The 24,943-nt window shown below is 46.8% G+C and overlaps 3 protein-coding genes across 5 annotated transcripts; 1 reads left to right on the top strand and 2 right to left on the bottom strand.

Annotated features, from left to right (window-relative positions):
* Positions 1-290: 290 nt before the first annotated feature.
* LOC148821674 (uncharacterized) lies at positions 291-5,631 on the top strand. The gene is made up of 6 exons (XM_088931165.1): positions 291-435; positions 975-1,055; positions 1,602-1,979; positions 2,502-2,585; positions 3,694-3,738; positions 3,921-5,631. Exons 1-5 carry the CDS (start codon positions 405-407, stop codon positions 3,729-3,731), a joined length of 612 nt encoding a protein of 203 aa, XP_088787291.1. The 5' UTR covers positions 291-404; the 3' UTR covers positions 3,732-3,738; positions 3,921-5,631.
* LOC148821673 (uncharacterized) lies at positions 5,578-8,487 on the bottom strand. 3 transcript variants are annotated; one of them, XM_088931163.1, is made up of 2 exons: positions 8,439-8,487; positions 5,578-6,924 (listed from the first exon to the last, which is right to left on the bottom strand). In XM_088931163.1, the coding sequence occupies exons 1-2, from the start codon at positions 8,477-8,479 to the stop codon at positions 5,979-5,981; spliced, it is 987 nt and encodes a 328-aa protein (XP_088787289.1). In that variant the 5' UTR covers positions 8,480-8,487; the 3' UTR covers positions 5,578-5,978. The 3 variants fall into 3 exon arrangements, with proteins under 3 accessions (XP_088787289.1, XP_088787288.1, XP_088787290.1); XM_088931162.1 differs by having other exon boundaries at positions 8,282-8,472; XM_088931164.1 differs by lacking the exon at positions 8,439-8,487 and adding an exon at positions 8,263-8,333.
* Positions 8,488-20,411: 11,924 nt separating this feature from the next.
* On the bottom strand, positions 20,412-24,394 carry atf4a (activating transcription factor 4a). The gene is made up of 3 exons (XM_088929864.1): positions 23,879-24,394; positions 22,291-22,695; positions 20,412-21,838 (listed from the first exon to the last, which is right to left on the bottom strand). The coding sequence occupies exons 2-3, from the start codon at positions 22,559-22,561 to the stop codon at positions 20,850-20,852; spliced, it is 1,260 nt and encodes a 419-aa protein (XP_088785990.1). The 5' UTR covers positions 22,562-22,695; positions 23,879-24,394; the 3' UTR covers positions 20,412-20,849.
* Positions 24,395-24,943: the final 549 nt, after the last annotated feature.

Raw genomic sequence — 24,943 nt, 5'->3', positions numbered from 1 at the left:
TGCGTGTGTGTTTTTTTTAAATAACAATGAGTAGCAATCCAGTCTCAAGCTCCAGAAATAACTCATGAAGCGGAGGCTGTGGCGTTGCCTGGGGTGTTGAGCTGTTACTAAATCGTGGTTGAAGTGCACGGTTTCACTCGTATTGGTATATTCAATTACAATTCGATATATTCAAGAGAAGGTGGAAGGTGTGCTCAGCTGAAGCGATGGTCCGAGGTATTAGAGCTATGCTAAGATAGCGCCACACCCTTGGTGTCAATTAAAACAGCGCTTCGTGTTTCACAGGAGCGTCTACCTGTATCGACAGGCACCTGGATCAGCAGGCTGTAAACAAAACCGAGGGCACCGCGCAGAGCCGTTCTGCGCCATCGCAAGATCCCCACACCAGCTTCAGAAGCCTAGAAATGGATCGAACAGGTGTATCTCGGAGTCAAGGTGAGCGACTTGCGGTTTTTTTTCCCCAGTGACAAGCTTTCCTATTACCGCTGTAGAGGCGCCGAAATGATTGCTAGCTCAACAAAAGTTCAGCTTCCCAACTCTTCTAAGAAATCCGAATAATTTCAATCTGGACGAATTCTATTGAGTTTAGTTTCGATCCTGCAATTCTTTTTATATCGAATTGAGAGATTTCGATGTATTCGTATTATGGTTTGCAAGGTGGGTCTTAGTATAGAGTATCTCAGTTAAACGTCACGACAGATGACTTTAGTTCCTGCACATTTGCGTCATTCATGTTCACCTGCCAGGATTTAGAATAATTTCCTGATCAGTTGTTCTCCCGTGCAATACTACAGACTTAAGAGGTGTTACGTAAACATGAAACTATGGGACAACATTCTTTTTAATCTCGTTTATGAGTTGTGGCAAACAACTGAATACATTTGATTAAGTAACTTAAAAAAAACCTACCCGTAATATTAAAAGATCAAAGCATGACTCCAGACTGTATTCAGCAGTAACAACATGTCTTTCAGACGAAAGCTCCGGAGACAAGGAGGTCTCTAGCTCAGAAGAAAATGATCCAGAAGCTGAAAGAGTTGGGCAGACCGTCAGCGGTAAATCAATTTGAACTTTCATTTTTTTGAGACATTTCTACATAAGCTCACTCTTAGTGAAGCTCTATACTGCATTTCTGATTAATGAACTACCCCCCCCCCCCCTTAATTTAGAATACAGAAAATCTGTATGTTTTCTAAGTTTGTGAACACACGTTCATTTAAACAGAAATTCATTTTTGTTACATAATACACCATATCTATAAAGCTGTTTGGCTTTATGAAATAGTGTTACAGTTTGGCAGAAAGTAGCATAATTTAATTACTCTATTGTGTAGATTTACATTTCTAAATGTATTGCATCATCAATTGGTTTTGAATCAATCTTTAACATGAAGTAAAGCACTTTTGGGGTCACTGAATCCTTTCAATGCACTTAATAAATGCTTATAATGGCCATTAACAGTTTTATTGATTGCACTAAAAGAAGTGGAAGCAGTATCTGTTCAAAATGTTATTATTATTAAGGAATTAATAACTGTCTGCCTCACTGATCCAGTTACTTTGGATGATCCCATTATAGTCTCTCCCACCCTCTGCCTGCAGATGTACCTGTACCTGAATCGAAGGAAGGCGTGGCTGAGGGATTGGAGGAGAAGCAGCCCTCCGATCCCGACAGCGGGTACAACACACTGCAGCACCCTGCCTCCAGTCACCCGAGAGTACAGGACATGACGTGGCAGCCAGAGGCCGAGAGAGCAGGACAGCACTCTGGCTCCGCAGACGGGAGCCAGTCGCCACTTGGAACTACCAGCCTGGCGGAGGCCGAAAGCACAGGATCACCTGTCGCAGGCTCGGGAGGCGGAAGGTTCTTGGCCACAGAGGACCAGCCGGCTGTCCACACAGAGGGGTCAGCTGGAGCTCACAAAGCACAGGCCGCATCAGTGTCTGGGCAGTTGCTGGCCGGTGATGAGATCTCTCAGGGTATGTGCTTTCAGGAAGGGGTGCCCCTGTTACACACCTCCCTAAAGGCTTGTACACAACACACACCCTCAAATCATTTTAGTATTCTTATTCCATTCAACTCTCGTTCTTGAAGATTGTGGTGCGTTGCTTTTTTTCACACCAGACAACGTCTCAGGTTTGTTGATTGAGCACTCTACATGTCTAACTGGGCATAAAAAAATTATCCTGAAAATCTTTTAGGAGTGACTCTCGTCTGTCTGACCTTACAAACTTTTATAAAGTCAGTTTACCCTCAGATTGCCATATAAGTGTGCTCACTCAATGCTGAATAACTATTATTATTAACCAACAGTCATCTTATCTGACTGTTAGTTAATTGCGATTTCCTATGGAAACTACATATGATGATGCACAGTAGCAATTAACCATTGGTAGAGACTGTTTACTACCAGTTCACTGAATACTATAGAATTTATTAATGCTGCTGGTGAACCTCTGATCCCACAGCTGCTACTCAGAAATCTGTTCTTCTACTTTTAGATAAGGAAAGTGACAAAAGTGCAACAGCTCCTGGGTCAGACAGGCAAAGGAGGAGAAACAGTAATGACTTTGAACGCCCAAAGTGTAAGTAAACATCAAAGCGTTCTAATCTACAAGATCATCGTACCATTAGAAAAAAGGAAAATGTAAATTTTGAAAAATTCAAGGCTTCTTCTTTGTTAATGGCAGCAGACTTTTATAATGTAAGAACAGCAACTGGAATCAGTTTTTTGTTTCACCAACATGATGTTCAGTGAAATAGCAAAGCCTTTTACGATGATGGCAGCCCTAGTCGTGGCTCTTTGTGGACCACAGCCTGACATCCTAATAGAAAGAGGAAATTTGACTGAAGTATCTGGGAAAAGATAAGTGTTCGTATTTAGGGTGCGTTCCTTGATGTCATTTTCATTTTTGAATTGTCTGATGCTGAGCTTTGTGGTGTTAGCGTCTCTTCCAGTTCCACACAGCTACAGTATGTTAAGTGATTCCTCACTACTCCCCGACATAGTAACATAAATGTTGGGGTTCAGAGAGTCAGCCTGACAAGTGTGAGATGGATGTGTTCAAATACTAATAAGGACATAAGAACAAAGTTGGGAGCTGTTCTTGAATGTGCTCTGACAAAGTGAGTAAGAAAGCAGTCTTCCATTTTAGGATCTGCTGCTGACTTTAATAATGTGTGGGATGTTGGCGTCTCTGATAAGTCTATGCAGAATACAAACCATATTGGATGTAATATTGGTCACCATGTCAATATGTTGCTGCTCTGGAATCAGTCCAGAGAAGAGCTACCAGGTACTGTCCTGTTATTAAGGGAATGTCCTATACTGACAGGCTGAAAGAACCGAATCTTTTAGTCTTGAACAAAGGTACCTCATCGGTCAAAATCTTCAAGGCCACTGACAGTCAACCATCTTCAGAATACACACTTAACAGGGCACACAAGCAGAAACTCTTTTTGTGCAAAGGCTGGTGGGAGTATGGAACAAGCCACCCAGTCATTCTCTAAATCCTGCATGTCGGATGAGATAAAACACAGGAGTCTGTACAATCTTAAAAACTACAACTGTGGCTAACCAGGGGTGGCCTTCATATGGTAGCATTTTCAGACTGAAATTAACCAAATGCTGACTCCATTATAAAGGAAGAAGACAAGTATGTTGGAGGCTGATTTTCGTTTTTTTGCATTAAGTGAAAGAAGAGGAGCACACCTCGGGAGACGAGAGTTGAAAAAAATGTAATTACGCCGTCTCTTAAACTGCATTCATCTCACACCACCTCTTGTAAACTTGTACAACCCTGATCCACCTAAGCAAGTGGTAAAATCTCAAGTAACTTTGCTACTTGCTGGTTATTTCTGCTCCACTGTTGAAGTGTACAGACGGGCTCCCTTAATAGGATGCATTTTCTTGTCTCCAGAACGATTCGTGCCAGATCGGCGCAGAATGGAAGAGACCACAGAGGCATCAGAGAGAAGAGAGTAATGGCAGCAGACCAAGTGCAGGTGGATCTCATTCTTTTTGAAGAATCAGCTGTCATTCAAAGGAGGTCCCTCCATGGTCAGGAATCATGCCCCTCTTTGCTATGTTTCCCATTAACCGACTGACTGACCAGATTTGTATTATAGGATTTGTAGCCAGCAGCCATGTCACCCTGCAACTCACACCTGGCAACCCACTAAAGCTAAGCATGTGTGCACCTTGTTAGTACCTGGATGCGAGACCTCCTGGGAAAAACTAAGGTTGACGGGGACACTATACTGTAAAAAGGCACCGGCCTTCGGATGAGACATAAAACTGAGGTCCTGACTCTCCGTGGTCATTAAAAATCCCAGGGTGTTTCTCGAAAAGAGTAGGGGTGTAACCCCGGCGTCCTGGCCAAATTTCCCATTGGCCTTTACCAATCATGGCCTCCTTATAATCCCCATCTCTGAACTGGCTTCATCACTCTGCTCTCCTCCCCTGTGTGGGGAGAGTTCTGGTGCACTATGGCTGCCGTCGCATCATCCAGGTGGGGGGTTACACATTGGTGGTGGAGCAGATCCCCATTACCTGTAAAGTGCTTTGAGTGGAGTGTCCAGAAAAGCACGATATAAGTGTAATTATTATTATTATTTAAAGCCACGAGGGTTAACTTATTAACCGTGAGACACGGACAACTAGAAAACTGACCTGCAAAAGGTTATGGGAGCATGGAATAAGCTATCCAGCCGCCTGGCTGAAGCCAACTCCCTGACTTCTTTCAATAAGCTACTTCCAAATGGGCCAGACAGGCTAAAATGTCTACTCTCATTTGCAATAATTCTTATATTGTTTTGTTTCTTTACTTATTTACTAATTTTTCCACAAGAGTATATACACTATATAAAACTTGTTTCACTATAAAAACAGCTATGATGTGAACACACGTGCTGTGATTCCAGAAACAAGATAGGCTTTAATCTGATTTTGTACTAGATCATCTGTGTATGGATTTTACTAGGCTACTCCTTACTTGGCATACTGTCGTCCAGTACAGGTCAGACTTGTTGTGACATTCTCCAATGAAGAAAGCACTGCAGCACCTTTGCTAAGACATGAAGGTATTGCAGGATATTAAAATGTCCAAGGAACATAAAGATGAACTGGAATAATTTATACTGTTCACCGTAGCATTTGGTCCTGGACATTATTTTAATGATTCTAAATACACCTGTATAAAAGCAGAATCTCTGGCCAGACCTAACCAAACAGAGCCCACTCCCTGCAGTCCTGCTAGTTGTGCTAGTCCTGCTGCTATTTGTGCAAGACTGTCATTTAAAAATGAAACGCCTTTCTGTATAAAAATGTCTTTTGTCATTAGATTCTGTGGCGCAAATGTCAGCAACACCATTACTGATCCCCCAGTGAAGCCCTCATCCATTGCTCACATGGAGGATAGGACACAGGACCAAGTTGTCTCCATTAGCGCTGAAGCCCACAGCTGTCCCTCTCACTCCAGTACCTCCCTGGCACTTAGCAAGGTTTTGCCCTAGAAACAGCAGGCTGCAAAAGGTTAAAAGTCCACCAAAGAGAATAAAGACATGTAGCTGCACAAATATACTTCCCCACTTTATTTGCATTGATTTGAGATAAAGGACTCGATAAATTCAGCACGTGTTACCTCCCTCACTCTCAAAACAAAAGTCTGAAAGCAACCTTTGTTCTTATTCAGTAATATGTGGCAGAACACAAGAGGCCTGTATGCTGGACAAAGGCTGATCTACTAGTTCATCTACCATTTACTAGATGAGATGTAGATCTAGATCTACTATTGAGGAGTTTGTGTCTGGTCCCTTATGTGCTTAGAGTTTGGTCACCCTAGTGTTAACACTGCTAACGGGGAACATTTTATTATGGACGGTGAACTGTATATTATTCTTTCTGCTTCATAAAAAAAAAAAAGATGCTCGAGATCCCTCCACGTGACAGAAGGCTCCTTTCTCCCGCGCAGGGTGTGTTAAGAGCCAGCCTGTGTGATCTTGGCCTGGAGCTCCAGCAGGTGCTGGGCACTTGCTGGCGGCCCGTCCACCGAGGACAGGTGGCCGCCGTACCTGGGGGTGAACTGCGGCGCTGGGGGCTCGGGGCTCTGGGGGGGCACGTGGAGGGGGATGAGCTTGGCGTGGGCGTAGTCAATCTCGTAGCCCTCGAACATCAGGGCGCAGCTCTGGGCGCCCAGCCCCTCCTCCAGCAGCAGGGCCACCCTGCGGGCGGCGAGGGTCAGCTCCCGGTAATCGGCCTCCTCCAGGCGGAAGAGGTCGCTGGGCAGGTGGCGGCGGGGCACCAGCACGGTGTAGCCGGGCGTGTTGGGGAAAGGAGTCAGCAGGGCCACGTGGGCGTCATCCTCCCACACGCGCCACTGCTGCTCCTCGGCGCCGCGCACGATGCGGGCGAACAGGTTGTCGTCGGCGGGGTCGCCCAAGAACCGGTAGCTGACGGGGGCGGGGGAGGGCAGCCGGGCCCGGATGCGGCCCTGGATGAGCTCCAGCTCCGAATCCGCCGCCCGCGGGCCGTTCTTGGAGGTGCAGTAGCCCAGGTACTGGGGGCTGAACTCCTGCTCCCCGGCCAGGTGGGGCCTCCAGTCGGGCTCCACCCCGTGCATGGGGAGCAGCTTGACGTGGGCCGGCTGCCCGGGCCTGGGCTCGGCGATCAGGCCGCACCGGTGCACCGGGACCTGCCGGCACAGGAGGGCGGCCACGGCGCGCGCCCCCCGCATCAGCGCCTCGTACTCCGGCAGGGGCAGGTGGAAAATGCTGGACGGCCCGCTCGGGTTCTTCTGCGTCAGGACCGTGGCGCCCGGCGTCCAGGGCTGGGGGTGGAGGTAGGCCACCAGCTCGGCGTTCTCCCAGATCACGTGGAGGTCGGGCTTGGGGCCGGCCGGGCTGGCGAAACCCGGGAACGCCATCCTGGGAAGGAGAAGAGAGGCGATCAAGACGCAAACCGGCGGGCTGAAGCTCGGCCAAGCCGCGAGACGAGGCGGGACAACGTGGACAGGTTGCGAGATGAACATCTGGGGACGGGGTTTTTAGGGAGATTTAAGGTTTCGGTGCGAGGGGGCTGCCCTGTCAGCGGGCGTGCAGAGCAAACCCATGCACCAGGGAAGTGCTGGTTGGCGCTAGCCGGTTTGGGGTGCCCTCCTCCATCCGATTTTTAAACCGCTTCTTCCAATTCAGGGATATTGGGGGGGGGGGGGGGGGAGCCAGAGCCTATCCCAGCATGCAACAGTCAGAATGTGTGCCCTGTGGTGGACAGGACGCCAGTCCATCACAGGGCAGACCGCCACGGGCACACACTCGCACCAGGGTCCGTTTTCCCAGAAGCCGATTATCCCCACCAGTATGACTTTGGGCTCATGGGAGGAAATACCCAGAGGAACCCCATACGAACACAGGGAGACGATACAAACTCCACACAGACAGCACCCCAATTTCCAAGATATGAACCCAGGGCCCCAAGCTCTGTCAGGCAGCAATGCTGACCACTGCATCACCGAGCCACACTTGTGAGCACTTATTGAGCAGCAGATATGTTTTATTGGTTGTGATAAACTGGCATGTAACGGAAACCCTTAAAATGCATACCTTTATAACGTCAGTACTAAAGGGGTACAACGTTTAAATTATGCGCAAGTTAAAAACAGTACAGAGTAGCAAAGGTTCTCATTACAGCCACTAGGTGGCGATACACGACCGATTTATTTTTCAAGTTGCTCTTTGGCTAAAAATCCTTCACGGAAACACGGACTTCTTCATTTTTTTCAAACAAGTTTCCATTTTTCCAAAGTACAACCAACATTAAGGTCGAGTAAAGTGTGAGAGAGTTCTTACTAAAACAAACAGATCAGAACAGGTATCTGTCCGTATCCTTTAAAATGATGAAAACTCCAAATTAACATCTCACGATTTTTCTGCATTAAGAGTACATATAATCCATATAATCCTCAAAACATCAGATTATTACAACTCGAATGACGGCTTTATATGTCACCAACCCAATGCGTGTGAATAACAGTTTTAACATTGTAGTCAGTGCATTATTAATATGTTCTGAAGTAACAATTGTATTGTTCCGCAATTACACACACACACACACTAACAACACTACAATGTTAAACGCTGCGATATACACGTCCCTGCCGTCGTCAGGAGAATCGGTCAAGTGATACCGAAGGGAAATCCTGCTACTTTACAATGAGAAAGAATTTGTAAGAACACCAGAAAAGCAATGGACTCAATATTAGTTACCTCATAATTCTGCACATACCTTAGAATCACTTTTGTCCGAACCAAACTCCTCACTATCATGCACAACTTCCTTCAGCTATGCCCCTTCCTTCAGCTTCTGTGTAGCAAGATTTTTACGCAAGCTTTCGGAAAAGCAAAGATTTTTCTGTTTTCAGAGAACCCCACACGCAACTTACAGCTGGTCACAGCTCGGCCATCTTGGGTGTGTCAGTCTCATGAGTTGCTGCTTCCAGCGAGTGTGGCGGAAGTGTTGCACAATTGCGGGATCCAGACTGAAGAATGCATGTGCTTTTCACGTGCTACAAATAAACACCCATTGCACTGCAAACTGCAGAATGTTAGCTTAGAATCCTCTTGCAGTTATTTTCTTTATTAAAGAATTTACTACTTACTGCTGTACTAATTATCGTGTTGTTGTAGGACGTAAAAGTATTTGTGAATATAATATAGGATAGATAGGTAACAACTGATTGCTTTTTGAGGTGCTACATATATTAATTTCATTCTGTATTTCTAATCGTGTGTGGCCAATCACTGATTCTTTCTTTCGTTGGTGGGCAACGTCGTATGCTTATAGAATAACTAGTTAAAATACACATTTTATTGTTTGGATTGGTCAAAATCCGAACGCTCTGAGACGGATACATTTTCGCCTTAGGGTAAACAAGCAAAGGTCTTGCACAGCTTGTTATTATTGTTAAAGCGATTTGAGATGTCTTTTTACGCCTCTTATGTAAGCAAACAAGCCTGAGAAAATGAATCGCGTATGTGGCTTGCAGAGTATTACAGCCTCTTCTCTGTTTCTATCCGTGTGCGCTGGTGACACGGTATTTACGTTTTAACCATACGCTTCATCGGTTCCGTTATTTAACTCGCTTTGCTCTGCAGAAAGAGCAGGAGACGGAGAGCTCCACCCTAAACTGGGGAAAGAATCGACCATAAGCTAAACTTTGATCGCAGCCTGGGGGCATGTAGCAATGAGACAAAGGGAAATTAGTCACTTAGTGGTGAAGGGGAGGAAACCAGTGTGGTCAATGACGCAAAAGTGTGTTGCGGCAGGAATGGAAGGACTGGTGCTCTGTTTGAAATAGCGATGTCCCAACTATGTGCCAGGTGATTTTACGGGCTCCAAACGCATCGTGGGTCATAGGAGTATAAGTAAACACTGTCGAACGAACCCTAATGGTAAACAGAGAAGAAGACACGGGGGCTGTCAGGACCGGCCTTGGGATTTACCGGGCTGCGGTACCTACGATTATTTAAGAAAGGCCGGGGTCTGTGATCGATGAGTTGTTCTACTACAATTGCCCAGCAGGTGGCAGCAAAGCAGAGGACAACCGTGAATGCGCCAGTTGTTCTGAAAGCGTTTGGCATGAACGAAATTAGGAAAGTGCTACGTCTACATCACCCCGTTTCCGATGGATTACATTTTAGGCTCCTTGGGGCAGGAAAAGGGGGAAAAGGGTTGTTTTTTTTCCCCACATTCAGGTCAAGTCATTCGGATTTCACTCCGTTAACATACAGAAAAGGTCATTCTATGCATTTGGATTCTCCTGCAAAATTCGCGAGTTTTAAAACACTTCTCATTACGCTCGGTTTTTTTTTTCCTCTAAACTACACGGTGTTCAGTTTTGGGATTCGCCCATGACTCGCCCGTATTTTTCATCTGATGCATTCCTATTGACGACCACGTTTCTGTAGTCACATCCGACCTGACTCACTCTGTAGGGGTCTAAGGTAATACTAATAACGAACAGATGGCTCTGCATAGTGGAAGTGGACAAACGGAACAGTATCGTAGGAGGTCATCCTTCAAAGGATGACATCAGCGGTGTTCTGGCTAAATTCTACTTTGGTTGCTAAGTACCGGACCTAATGGATCTTTATGGCACTGGGGTCCTTTGTAATGGAAAATACTATATATATAAAAAAAAAGAAATTGTAGTTATCCAATTTTCCTCATTTTCAAATGGAGTTTCAGTGTTGATTCTGAAGAAGTTTGACTTTGTCGATAACCCTGAGTCAGTGGCCTTCGCACACAAAAAAAAAATCTTCTCAGTTCCAAGACCACGAAAATTCAGAAACGGGAAATTGCTTGGTGTAGAATCGTACTCCCGTACAAGTTTCGGGCTTTGACGTCCTTTCGTGTTGCTTCATCGGTGTTTTTGTGAGTTTCGCTGTATTTAAGTTTTACTGACGCCCACAAAGTCGATGCAAATTAACCCATGACCTCCGGAGTGGACATCTGCAGTCAGTCCGAAGTCATAAGGGTGTTGACCCTCTTGTGTCGAAATAAGAGACCCTTGACATACACCGAATCTGCAGTTTTTAGGCTAATTCTATCTTAGTTGGAAGGAAGTTTGACTTTGCAAAGCGATTGGTTTTTTCCCCCCTCTGCCGTTCGTGTTGCCTCGACCTCTTAGTTCAGACTGACACCTGGCACTAGTCGGAGCTCTAGAGAGGAACTCATCTGTGTTTCTGAGAAACTGAGCGTGTCCACCTGGCTTCCCCTCAGCTGCGCCTCTATTTTTACACTTTCCTTTGAATTTTAAAGCCCCCTTTATACCTTCTCCTCCCGCCCGCCCTCACTGCATCTGCAGTCTTTCGGAGATTTTTCGTCTTTCACTTCCCGTCTCGTCTGAGAAACCATTTTATGAACCTTTTCAAAGTCTTTGTTTACAGTTTTTTTTCTTACATTGTTGCATACATACTGTCAGGGTTTTTACATTGTTGCAGTAGTTAGCTTTTGTATAATACTACGTAAAGTTCTTGAGAGAATAATAATAAACATCACTATCAATGTATACATTTGATATAAATATTTAGGTGATATTGCCACATTAGCAATGTAAGGTTATAGTGTTCAATTTTGTACTTGTTTTCTTTTTGTTGTGGCATTTTGAGAATAGATATTAAATTGAAGTAGTTCAGGTGGGGAGCTGCGTCAGTATGGGTAGGCTGTAAAGGAACAAGTAAGGTTTATTCCATGCTGAAAAGAGGAGAAAGAAAACACAGCGTTTCGGCCGCGGAGCCTTCTCCAGGTGTCAGTAGATATTAAATTGTCCAACGTTGGTATACTGTTTTAGCATTTCAGGCCTCTGCAGTTCTGTATATTACGTTTTCGGGCTTAGTATTCCACATAAATTCTTCTCATTCACAAAAAAAATGGTCTCCAGAACTCCGTCAGCACGTTCTTTTTCAGTGCTCACGGCACAGCACAGGAAAATCACTCAGGCAAGTAACAGGGAGAAGGTACGGGTGGGATACGCTGTAGTTTTAAATGAAACAAAGAAAACCCAGCAGAACAGGTAGATCAACGTCACACAAGAAGATTTACAGCAGCTATTTACATTTTTTGCAACTCATGTTCCGGTGATACGGGGAGATCATATTACAACAGCTATCCAAAAGAACAATTCACACTTTTATCAAGGCCGACACAGCTATACACAGAGTATATCGAGGGAAATAATTGCCTTTCCAATTAAAAAGAGAAAAGAGCCTCGGTGCCACGCTTTTAGCAAGGCAAATTCAGCTCAAGGGAATGTTAGCGTATTAAAAAAAAATGTGAACTTTTCAGCTCATCCAAGCAGAAAAGACACATCTTCGGGGTGTTACATGTGCCTTTCGGTTTGACGACAATGGTTCAGGACTGGGTTATGTGACTAGCTGACTGTGACTGGGATTCCCCCAGTGTCATGGCAGCGTCATAAGAGGGGCTGAGTGGGTTTCATTCGTCTATGTTATCTTCTGCTGCCTCTACAGCAGGACCCTTCAGCATCTGCCTGCGCCTGGCGTTCTGTCAGTGTAAAGACCGTCAGAAAGGTTACAAACCAGAGGAAGTCTTTCAGCCCGTCTTGCCTGTTTGGTAATTAGAAGCTAATTGGTCCATGGGTCTCCTTCGGGGACAGGGCGCATATTCACGAGGACAGATCAGAGAAACCGCATTTGTGGAAGGTGGGAGGAACTACAGCACCTAAAGAGAACGTGCAACATGCAGACTCCACACAAAAAGGCACGCCAGGCCAGATCTCAACCTGGGGCCCATGAGCAAGGCAGGAGTGCTAGACCGCCTCGTTACCGTGTCACCTCCGGTAATTCAATTATTTGTTCGTTATTTCCCTTGCATGAAGTGACAGACAATAATTAACGACCGCAGCAGTAGAAGTTTACAGTGTTAAGTACTTTCAAAGTAGCAGCTGTAGTAAAGACGATTGTAGATGCGGGTTCTAGTAGCAGAAGTAGCGATTGAATTATTAAGAGGAATATTGTATTAACACCCTTTTTTATGTTTGCCAGCAGCAGGAATAATCGATCTAGCGGCGAATACCACGTCTGAGCCTTTTCATACAGTGCAGACGCTTGACTTCAAAAACTGAAAAATGTAGAGGACAAACATTCTCTCCGCCCGGCAAATGAATTTGCAGCTGGGATCTGGGGATGTGGAATTTTTTTGTCGGCACAGGGAAGGCTGGCACCCTGAGGGCGGCGTGTCCTGGCGCAGCGATTAAGGCCTGGGAAAGGAAAATGTGGGAACGGGCCCACAATGTCCCTGAATAAACACTGGCTGGCAGCTTTCCTTTCCTTATCAAGCTGGAAAAAAAAACTTAGAAGCCCGAAAAAAAAAGAGACACGCTGCCCTTGGGCTATATTCTTTTGGAATTTTTTTGTTTGTTTCATTCCTGTCCAAACTGATCACTGGCATGCAAGTGCCCCAGGCGGAACGGAGACTGTGAAAGAAAGCTGCGTTGTCACAACCTGCCCTAACAAACCAAACAGGTATCCAAACCAGTTTACTGGTTCAGCCGGTAATTTACAATTCATTCCTTCACTGCCCCGGTCTCTGTAATCTGTCAAGCCCATGCGAAACAGGATCTCAAGCCTCATCGCACTGAATTTTCTGTAATGTGCACCTGGCACCTGGGAAAACAAGCACTGTGGTTTGTAACCCTGGTTGAAATATTGTCACATTTGAGTTTCTTTTTAAATGAAAAAAAAAAAACCCTGTCAGCTTCCCCCAGGCAATAATGCTCTTAAAGATCATTGTATTCTTTGCAGGGTTTAGAATTTAATTGTAAAGTATTAGAAATTACCAAGTATCATGTCTGTCAATTCAATGGTATGTGTGTCACCCCACAATGCTTTGCTGCTATACAACATTCCCCCAACAGGCTTTGAACTGTAGAGCACTCAGCCTTGACAGCCACAGGAATGTTTTGCTTTTCAGCTTTTTCTTCTCAACTAACCTAGCTCGTTGGGGTTTTTTTTCGTGGCTTGATGCCGACAGATTCCCCCGCACGCCGAAGGTACTGCCAGGTGATTTCTTAAAGAGGCCCGATCGATTCGTTTTAGACATAAAAGATGTGGCGAGAATTATTCTGACCGTTGAAAGTTGTGCCTGTCACTGGGGCTTTTCTGTTGCTTGCTGTGTATTGAAATCCCTTGATTCAAATCAAAGGGTTGTTATCTTTAAATTGTAAAAACACAGTTGTATGGTCCCATTTGAAATATTCTGTATAATTTTGTTATAGAAAAGATACTGTTCTGGAATCTGCCCACAGGAGAGCAGCTAGATTCAAAGGCTCAATGTCCTGACAGACTGCAGGAACAGAACCTTTTTATTATTGAGCTAGAGGAATAGAAACCGTACGAACACGAAGGGATGTGAAACAATTCTTCAGGATCCTTAATGAAAGAAAGTTTGTCTGGTCTGAAACTAGAAATTAGAGTAACTCTTTGATATGAAATAAAAATAGAAGAATAGTGACCCTACCGTATCTAAACCGATGACTTTTTAAATTGTTTCATATGAGAATAAATCAAAGTACATGTACTGTTGTAATTCAATGGGACGAGTGCTGTACTGTGCTGTAAGCAGAACATTAAATAGAAATGAAGAAGTTGTGGTTTTATTTTTCTGCAGCCTATTAGAAAATTCTGGCATAGTTTCTTTCCAGTTGTACACAGCCGAAAGCATTGACACATGCCAAAAAAACTATACTGCTTGTAAAGAAACAAAGGTGTTCAGCATGAAGAGTGAAAAGAGGCCCAGAGGACACAACTGGAAACTTAACGTGCATTAAAAACTGAGATCAGGAAGCACTTCCTTACGCAAAGGGTGGTGGGAGGGTGGAACAAGCTACCCAGCTATGCTGTTAAAGCCAATAAGCTTGAAAGTCAGTGGACAGTGAGGGCACAATGACTGGAATTGCCATTACCTTGCTGTATAGAACTAGTAGGAAAGCACAGCTGAAATCAGGTACTCAAGGTACTTGTTAGATCTCAGCTGTTGCCCGGACGCTGCGTCAGCTAAGATGGGATTGTTGTGATTAATGTGGATTTGGCTGCTAAATAAAGAACACATCCTCGGTTTCATTCGTTCTCAAGCCCTCTCCAGGGAGAGCACTGTGTCCTCCATTGATTTAAATTGTCTGTTAAAGGTCTGTTTCTAAAGTTTTCTTTTAGCCCTTAAAAAGCCAGGTGAGATTTGTAAAAGTTGATATATAACCCACTGGATCAGAGCTGAAGAAACATCACAGACTCACTGTGGGCACGTCTGATGGTTACTCCCATTGTGAGCGTGTCAGATACAGTGTCACCCCCACCTGTGTGTGTATTATCAACTGATCACCTGTTAAGAGCTATTGAATTGGAAATATAGAAGAAAATTCTTAATTAGCAATTAATTAGCTGGTTGAGCCTTACCCTTATAAAATTCTGTGTGCTGAAGCTGTTGGAAATAAGGACTGAGTACAGAACAATTATCCAAATAATTTCATGCATCATGGTGTAGAGGTTAGCATCGCTGCATCGCAGGGTGTTAAATTCCTGGGATGCTGTCTGTGTGGAGTTTGCATGTTCTGCCTATGTTTGTGTGGGTTTCCCCTCAGGATGCTTTGATTTAATCCAAGAGTCCAAAGACATACTGGTAGGGTAATTGGTTTCTGGGAAAACTGAACCTGGTGTAAGTGTGTACCTGATTGTCTGTGTGTCTGTCTGCCCTAAGAGGAACTAGTGTCCCGACCAGGGTATATCCTGCCTTGTACCTGGATAGGCTCTGGCTGCCTTGCAACCCTGTGGCGAATAAACTGTTTAGATGGATGGATTAGGGGCCCAGCTAAAATTAAAACCAACAGATACAGCAGCTCCCAGCACCAGAGTGGACTCCCACTGATCTAACCTCACAGGATCTGGGCCCTGAACTCGTTACTGTAGTCACAGCAACATTAATATTATTAGTTTACCTTATCCAGACAAAAATATTTATTCAGCTCCATTCATTGAGATGCAGTATGTAGTTTTTTCTGAGATGTGCTGTTCTGCAGGTGTAGCCTGATTACGGAGCAGACAAAACAGTTTGAAAAAAATCAGACACAAGACACTGTGGAAGTGTCGCAAACTAGAGTTGACTTAACTCCTTCTGTTTCCCAGATTCTCTTTTTAAGACAATTTTCAGAAACATCTTAAGGGTTGTAGGACGCTCGGAATTTAAAGGATTATGGAAATTTCATTTCACCTGAGATCAGATCAATTTTGAATTTCTTGATTTCACTAGTCAGAATGTCCATGTTTGCCCAGTAAGTCATCCATATAACCTGTGTCTCTCAAAGACCAAGAGAGCTGCTGTTCTGTTCAGGATTTTTTTCACATACCCTGTGAGAGCAGGGGGGGTCTCATCACGTACTTGGTCTTAATAAATTCTACAGTATATTTTCCAGCTCGCACCACAGACAATTCTCGACACAGGTAAAAGCAAACACATTTTTTTTTTCAATAAAAATGAAAACAGCCTCTGCTGTACCTCAGCCTCAGGGAGTATAGAAGAGAAGCCTTCTCACCTAAATTAGAGAATTTAACAGGACAAGCCACATTGGAGCGAGAGGCCTTGAAAATTTCCTGTGCAAGGACAGATGGAGTCCTTCAACCTGCTCTAAGCTGTCTGTGCTGCAGGATACGCAGGTGCAAATGAATTGCGTGTCCTATTGTATCTGTTACAACGAATTACCTGTCTTATCTGCCTCTCTCCTGGGAATTAAGCATCACTGGAACAAAACAGTATGAGGTCAGAACCCATTTGCCTTTATGCAGAGTTCTAGCAGGAAAGTGACATTGGTGCTCCACTGCATACCCATTGTTGAAACAGTGCTTATCTCAGCACGCAGGAGTCAGGAGTGAAGATAACACTCCCCACAACTCCCTCCCACAGGCCTCAGTCCACGCCAAATAATTACCAGGCTTCATCTGCTTTTCAGCTTGCTTTTCAGCTTGTTCTACTTTGTGATATCACAAATGTATGAAGAGGCCGAGTGCGCAGGGTCTCATACGGTATGGAAAAAAAAGATGAACATATTTACAATATTATTTCATTAAACCAATTTTCACTTTTTTATATATATATAATCCATCCACTTTCTAACCGATTCATCATATTCAGGGTTGCGGTGTATTTGGAACCTGTGCCAGCAAGCAATGGGTGCAAAGCAGGCAACACCCTAGGCAGGATGCCAGTCTATCACAGGGCACACAGACACACACACCCACACCAGGGCCAGCTCTCCCAGAAGCCAATACTCCTACTAGCATGCCCTCACATAAATTACCAGTTGCAATAATGTACTATTGTAATAAGATCTGAATGTATTTATGATGTTGAGCTGTATATGTAATATATATATATATTTTTTAAATGTCTTTGGACTGCAGGAAGAAACGCACATGAACACAGGGAGAACATGCAAACTCCACACAGACAGCACCCCAGGTCTGGAATTCAACTCAGGGCCCTTGTTAATAATGCTGCAAGGCTGCAATGCTAACCACTGCACTGCTGTGTCGTCCTTTCATGTTTAAAATACATTCTAAAAAATACACCAACACCTTTTCCAAAGAACGTCTTTTAGTATTCCATCACCGTGCTAGACTGTCCGGTTTTTCGGGAGCTGGAGTTGCCCGAATTTGTCTGTGAACAAGGACAAGAGGTTCAGGGGACTCAGAAATGGGGAACAGGCCAAGCCATTCAGCTTGCGACAGCTGTGGAAGGCAACTGGAGAAGCAAGCAGGTGACATTTCCACCACCTGCCACACACACACACCCACCCAAGCACGCCAAGACATAACTCCCGAGCTGTGAAATGGTTTTGTTGTTGGAATTCGTCAGGATGTTGTCCGATGTGGAAAACAACAGCAGACAATCCAATGAAATACCTCCAGCAAGACCAGCCGGCCAGGGCTAACAATAAATGTTGGTTCCAACTGTAAAGTGACACTTTGGCTCAGTTCAGGCAGGTGGGAACATGTCTGTTTGAAGAGCTCAAACACTATCTTCCCCTGAAGCCCAATAGTCCTTCAGGCTGAACTATTCACTGGAACTGAAGTACAGTCTGACAGCCACTCGTCAGTACAAACACAATATGGATATACAGATCTGCTCCTCCCTACGACAGAGAATACTGCTGCTGATAATGTTCATTGTTCAAAATCGGAGGGTGAAGGTGAGATAGGGAGGCACATGGGAGGACTGCAGACCCCCTCCACACACTCATACAAGGAAATTCGGTGTTGCTGACAGAGAAGGAAGAGTGAATCGCGTCCTTCTTCAGCTAGTGTCGGTGTAGGGGGGTTTAAATCGTTGCACAGAGTGGACAGCACCGGCTCATTCCGATTGTAAAGCTAAAGGCGTGTGAGCGCAACCGGCTCAACCATGAAGCGCAGCGGGAAAGCGTTTGCGTCGACAAAAACCGAGCGTGAGCACTCCTTTTATTTTCCGGGCCACGGAGAAAAAAAAAAAGTTAAAACAATAAAACCGACCAGGACGTTTCCATTGTGCCGCATCTTTGCGCTCCCAGAGAGCAGTGATGGACGGACGGCTTCCCCTCAACTCTCTGACCTACTGGGCCTAGACTGGTGTTTAAATTGAGAGATAGGGCTGTGAGTGACTTAAACCGCTCCGGAACCGATATTTTAAGGCATGCAACGATTGTTTTGTACACTTAACACTTCACTGGTCTTTTCCAACGCACACTTGGCCTTTTACACAGCGGGGGTGCCGGAGCATTGCGGGTGAGGTGTCTCGCTGAAGAGTTCGGTACCTGACCTGGAACTCCAACCTTCTGGTTGTCTGGCTGAGAGTCAAGAGCCCTAGCAACTACTCCAAGACAAACAAACACGGAGTTAAAAACCATGTCCCGGTCATTTTTCCACTCGAGCAAACACGCACCTGTCTTCTCTTGTAACCACACTGACATGCTGGCTAGTTAATGCCTTGGATGTTTTAAGCACAAAGTACTACATCACCGTGACACACGCAGAACATGAAAATCGTCACTCATACGGTGTGCTGCTTTTTTAATACGGCACTGAAGTGGATTACTAAAACAAACAGCGCGGCTGCCCTCTCCGCTTGCAGTATGTGGGGCAAAAAGGGCTTTTTGCTCGTCACACCTGAGCGTCACCGAGCCGCCCGTGTTAGCATTTGTGCTGGACAGCCACGATGTGAGAGGAAGGCTGATGGTGATAGTCAGCTGCGAGCGCCAGATTCCTTTTTTTTTTGTTGTTGTTTTTTGCACTTCAAACGTATTCAGTGGGTCATTCATTTGAGTGAGCACCACGTCAAAGGGGGATTATCTCGTTTTCGAGCCACTTCACGCGTGCTGAGCACGAAAACGCTCAGAGTGCACAGGGCACGGGGTCACCCTGTCTCGGGGTGACATCCTGCTGTTGTGTGTGGGATCAGCCAGAACACACCAGACGAGCCCGTGTCGGCTGTGCCGTCTGTGAAGAGCTGTACACGCATCCACACGAGTAATAACTGACAAGAGGAATGAATGAAAGCCGCACCTTTATGCAATCACCCATGTTTGAGGGATACACCAAAATTATATTTGGGGGGGGGGGCTTTGCCCGAGGTTTACATGGTCGCCCTATAAAGACATAAAGCAAGATCTTGCAAACGATCTCCTCAAACCGATTTGACTTCTATTTTTTTTTTTGGTATTTACGTTGGCCTAAATTGGATTTATAGTTGATATCCACCCTGTGCCAATTTCTGAGTTTAAGAACTGAATTCAAATGCGGTAGCAGACGTGCAACGGGAGAAACGTCCGCAGTAGCACCGCAGCCGTCTTATTGGACAAGCCCGATCAGTATACATTAAATTAAAACACATCATTCTGTACGCTGAAGTTAGATCAACGCACATTTGGATATTTTTGAAACCATGAGCACAGCAGGAAAATAGGCAAACACGCCTAAAAAATCATTAGCTCCCTCCCCCACCCCCACCACAGCAGCATCGGTCTCTTTGATAACTTTTACCTTTTATAATAATATTAAGCCTGCGCCTAATTTCCTTCATAACCTACTTCAGTAGCCCTGTGAGAAACCAGGCAATTAAATATGAACTGTGCACGAATAAATACAACTTTAATTCACAGCAGGGGGTCTCGGCTCCCGGAGGGCTCACTGCCTCCCAGCTTTTATCCTTTCATGTAACGAGCCTCGTTCTTGGGTCTAATTAAGCAGCTATATGACTGTAATATGTCCAACCCAGTTTAAGTAAACTGTACCTTTAATCAGTGAATGGTCATGAACTATAAAAAAGGTCTTTAAAAAATCTGCTGTCAAAAGTAAAAAATAATTGGATTAAGGCTGAAAATGTGTCGTTGTCAGGCTGGATTGTTAAAATTGTTAGGGGGGGGAAACAGGAAGGCCACCATGAACAAGTGTGAAACCCCCATTAGCACAACTGAAACCAGAACCAGCAGATTACCCATCAGCCACTGCACCAGAATGACCTCTTCCCCACTCTTCAGAGGCCAGTCAGTTGCCATGCTCTGCCCGGTACAGACCCTCTCGCGTCTTCTGAAGACTGGCCACTGGCCAGGTCCTTCTCCCTGCAGTAACTTCATTCCAGGAAGAATCACCAGAACTAAAAGACCCAATTGCCACTCCATATCGCGAGTGGCAGCTAGCCTGGGGGTTACTTGTGTTATTTTCCTACTTTATCTCATCTGATGCTGTTCCACTGGACTCGCATGACCCTGGAAAACCAGATCATTTTAATCATTGCAGATGTGCAACCCAACACCAAGGAGCTGGTATTGTGCAGACTAAATCTGCATTTAAAAGGATCTCAACATCAGAGGTGAACATTTTGTTAAGTGCTTTATTAGAAAAAAAAAAGTTATGCAGAAAAACACCAAATGCATTTTTGTACAAGGCTTGGGGCAGTACAGGTCACTATATACAGACAAAAGCACGCCAACTTCTATTAAATAACATTGAAGCAAAAACAATAAGTGAAGACGTCTGTACAGAACAACTCAAGTAATGAACGAATGAAGAAGAAAGGGAGTGAGAGGAGGGGTGGGGAAGCTCCATATTCATCATTTGGGTTTAACGCGTGATCCATAATGCTGAGAGAATTAAAAGGCTGACTATCAAGGCTGTAAAAAATGGTTTATGGTTTATTCGGAACAGAGAAATTAAAATCACTGAAGCGGGGGGGGGGGAGGGGGGACTGTTTTGGCGATGACAAATGACAACTGAACCAAACGCGAATGTACCAACGACACTCGGCCGTCTCCCTCTCAGGGGGAGGCAGCGCTCCGGCCTTTCCTGCTCTTGGCGCTGCGCACTTCCTCGATCAGGTCCTTCAGGTACTGGATCTCCTTGCTGATCGAGTCGGCCTTCTCCGTCAGCTCCTTGTTCCTCTTCTCCAGCTCGGTGCACTCGACGCCCAGAGCCTCCTGCTCGGCCCGTTTCTTCTGGCGGTAGCGGGTGGCCGCGGTCTTGTTCTGCTCCATCTTCTTCAGCTTCTTCTCCACCACCTTGGGGGCGCCAGCGGCCCCAGCGGACTTGACCTTGCCGGTCAGCGCCGGCTCGTCTTGGGGGGCCGGGGAAGGGCAGGGGTAGGGCTTGGCCCTGGCCGAGCCCGCGGGCGGCGAGGGGCCGCCGGAGGGGCCCTCGGAGACGGGGCTGCGCTGCGGGGAGCCCCAGCCGGAGCCGATCCCGCTGTCGCTGTCCGACGGGCAGCCGTCGTCCAAGGGGGCCGCCTCTTCCTTGGTGGACAGGACGAGGAGGAGCTGGTTGGCGGACAGGGTCAGGACGGCCACCTTCGGGGTGCCGGCACCCAGCCTTTCGCACTCGGACACGTCCACCTCGCTGCCCAGCTCCAGGGTGAAGGTGGGCTCCGGAGGGGGGGGGGACGAGACGGGGGACGCCGGCTCGTTCTTGATCTCGGGCTCCGCCTGGGCTAGGGGCTCCGATACGGACCCCCCCAGGGGGAGGGGAAGGGGGATGGGTAACGGCAGCAGGAGCTCTGGCAGGGGAACGGCCACGTCCTGCTGGGTGTCGGAGAGGACGAGGGCGTCGTCGGCGCTGACCGCGGGCAGGGGGTCGGGGAGAGGGAGGGGGTCCAGGTCGAGGTCCAGGTCGTTCTCCAAGGAAGCGATGAGCTCCTCCGGCGAGCTGGGAGGGTCATCCGACGCGCAGGAGCCCATCAGGGAATCCAGGTCGAACTCGCTCAAGTCAATCTTCTCTGCCATCCAATCCATGCCGGAGAAGGCATCCTCCGACTCTGTGGAGCAAGGAAGACGAAACAAAGAGGGGATAAGCAGCCGACAAGCACTTCGGTTTTCATCGACTGGCGTGACTTTCAAAAGAAACAGCACTAGAGATTTTTTTAAAATAAAAACTGCAGTTATTTCTAAACATCCACAGTTGGATGTTGCGATCTGACCAACATGCAAGCGTTTGCCCCAACCCCGAAATCTTCAAAACAAGGCCAAGCCTCCCAGCCCCAGGAAAAAAAAAACGCCACCCACAAACCAGATCACAACAGGAGAGGGCACCCCCTAATACAGACTTTTGGATACAGATCTCTAGTGCTGAAGGAGCTCAGAGGTCGAAGAACACGTCTGTACTGTAAGGTGCTTCGTATGGCAGACTCTGTGCACGAACGGTGCCGCTGGAGAAACTTCGGACACAGACGCGATGAAAAGCACACAGGCCGGAGACACAAAGCCTCACCTTTCCCGCTGCTCACAGCGGTGGTGTCCAGCAGCGTGCCAGCGGACAGCCAGTGGAGGCCCAGGTCATCATCAGCCTTGCCCAGAGAGGGGCAGCCGAAGAGAGAGGGGGAAGAGGGAGAGGAGGAGGGAGAGAGAGAGGCATCGGAGGGGGTCGAAGCCGCCCCCTCCAGAGGCTCTTCACCCAGGAGGGAGCCGAGGGAGTCAGCCGTCAGAAACGGCTGGTCCCACAGGGGCTCCTCCAGCCCCAGGCGAGCGCTCAGCGACAGCATGGCTGGTCAGCGCAGGGCAGAGCAACAAGGCGGGCGGAGAGAGGGGGGGCGACGAGGAGTCTGCTGATGACGGGGAGTCGAGCCGGTCTTCTATGCTGTCGACTGCAGCAGTGCTGAGGATTGCCTCGAGGGACCTGCAGGAGCAAGGGAGAAAGCAGTGAGTAAAGAAAAAAAGACACAATCGAGGAAAACAATATAGTGTGATTAACGGAAATTTACAAACGCCAAACAAAGCGAAGGGCTACCTGTTGTGGGGCACATCTCCCCCCTCCATATCTCCCCAATGTCCTCACAGTGCTTGCTCACAGTGACAGGTCTCACTGACTTCGGATTTAAACTGGTTCAAAGCTTTGCAAGATCTGCTACTTCACATATTTGCAATCCAGAAAATATTGGGGGGGGGTATATGTGTTTTTAATCTCTGGGGTACAACTGAACAAAACCAACTTGCTGCCTTTCGTCTGATTTTGAGGGTAATTACACTGTGGAACCAGGAGAAGGTCACATGGGTACATTTTTCAGCATGACGCCCCCAGCAACCCGCGGGAAACCCCGCCCGCAAATGGAAACAAGCACACCAAATATGGGCATGGCCCGACCGGGAGCCCCGCCCATCTCGTCTCCCGCCGCTGGCGCCCTGCCCGGCAGTTGCTACAGCAACCATTATTCCGGGAACCCGTGTGGGCGGGGCCAAAGGTTCGGCGCCTTTAATACCCACCACCCCCCCCCCCTCCTCCCACAGAGAACCAGCTCCACTCGCTGTGGCGGATGAGCCGCAGACGTCGCCCTGCCCGTACAGAGGCATGCCTCTCCCACTCCCTAAACGGACGCCATTTTCCTGGAGCTCCACTCCCTAGCGCTGGGGAAGTGCGGGGGACCAACGCCATTTTACTTGGGTGCCACGTTGCCAAATGCCGATCAAATACCGGGGACCGGCCGGAATCTAATTCAAGACGAATGAACACGCTGTACGCTATTAACAAGGCAGAGCGCGTTAATAAGCCCATTTTAATGAAGTAAACGGGTCTCCCCACTGAAAATTCTGCAGTAATCCCCGATCACTCGTCCGTATGCCGATACTGAATGACCATCATCATCCATCAATCGCCAATAAACGACTATTGACGTTTAAAAGTCGTTACATTCTCTCACACTGACGCACACCAGTCTTGGTTTACCCATTTAAAAAGAAATCGGATAAAATGACCCGGACCTTCATTTTTAGGATCACCTCACTTCACACTGAAGTGGTTGCTTGGCAACCCGCAACCACACTTCCGACCTCCGCGGGTGAAGCGGAACAAAACATATACTTACGCCATGTTTGCCAAATATAAAGCCAGTGCAATTCGCCGCTGCACTGCCGGGTTTGCCGCTGCTGGTTGGGCCGCTGCACGCCGTTATACTGCCATTGCTGTGGGGGGGTGGAGCGGGGCCGCTCGTGTCACGGATCTGAAAACGACTCTCTTCTTCTTGTTCTTCAAGGGCAGAAATGAGGCAGTTCGTCATCCGCCTCCGCTTATATAGCCACCACCACGGCCGTGTGTCCTTCCGAGGGCGACTCACCCTTGGGCGCTCGTATCAGTCCGCCGCCCGCCCAATAGCGGAGCTTGGGCGCCCTGGAAGTAGGGCGCTGTGAAAACATTGGTCGGGCGCGACGAGCCCACGGCCGTGCTTATTACACATCACAGTTTTAGAAGCCTTGAAGCGTGTTTACGTTCACAAAAAGGAAAATCATGGAGGGCGTCTCGAGTTCACCTAAGAAGAAGATAAACTTGAAAGGCTTAAATAGCAGTTTAGGTTCTCTGCACCGCCCATTAAATGCAACCGACCTGGGTTGCCGTTTTTCTCATCGATTGTTCGTTCATACTGTTGGCGTTTCTTTCGTTAAATTGTGCTGTGTTTCATCCGTTTTTTTTTTAATTTCAGAATTCATTTGAAAACCATTCCGCGTCCCCTCTTTTTAGCGCAAAATGACGTCACTGTTACGTGGGCGAGGCATAGATACATCCGGCAGCACCATAACAAAACCGAGACACAGAAACCCAAACAAACGGGGACTCTCGTTAATTTGCAATACAGCTAACGATGTCAATTATTGATATTTTTGAAAATCGAACGTGGTGTATCGAAAGCTCAGTTTACGTCACAATCCTTAAGGCTGCTGGTGTCTTTGTCGGCACTACTTTCTACAATGGAATACCCGGTCACGCAGCGCTGTAAAAAAACTCCTGACGCTGATTGGCTCCCGCGAGGCGTTCACGTGTACTCTTTCCTCTCATTGGCTGAGCTGACAGGAGCGTATGAGCGGGGAGGTGTGAGTCAGTGGTTAAGGTTGACGCGGTCAGAAGAAAAAAAAAGACGATAAAAATGAGATAATAC

This window comes from Atractosteus spatula, chromosome 13 (assembly GCF_055471065.1).
Source record: "Atractosteus spatula isolate fAtrSpa1 chromosome 13, fAtrSpa1.hap1, whole genome shotgun sequence".
NCBI classification, from domain to species: domain Eukaryota; kingdom Metazoa; phylum Chordata; class Actinopteri; order Semionotiformes; family Lepisosteidae; genus Atractosteus; species Atractosteus spatula.
The sequence above is the reverse complement of the archived record's forward strand: the minus strand, read 5'-3'. Positions and strand labels throughout refer to the sequence as shown.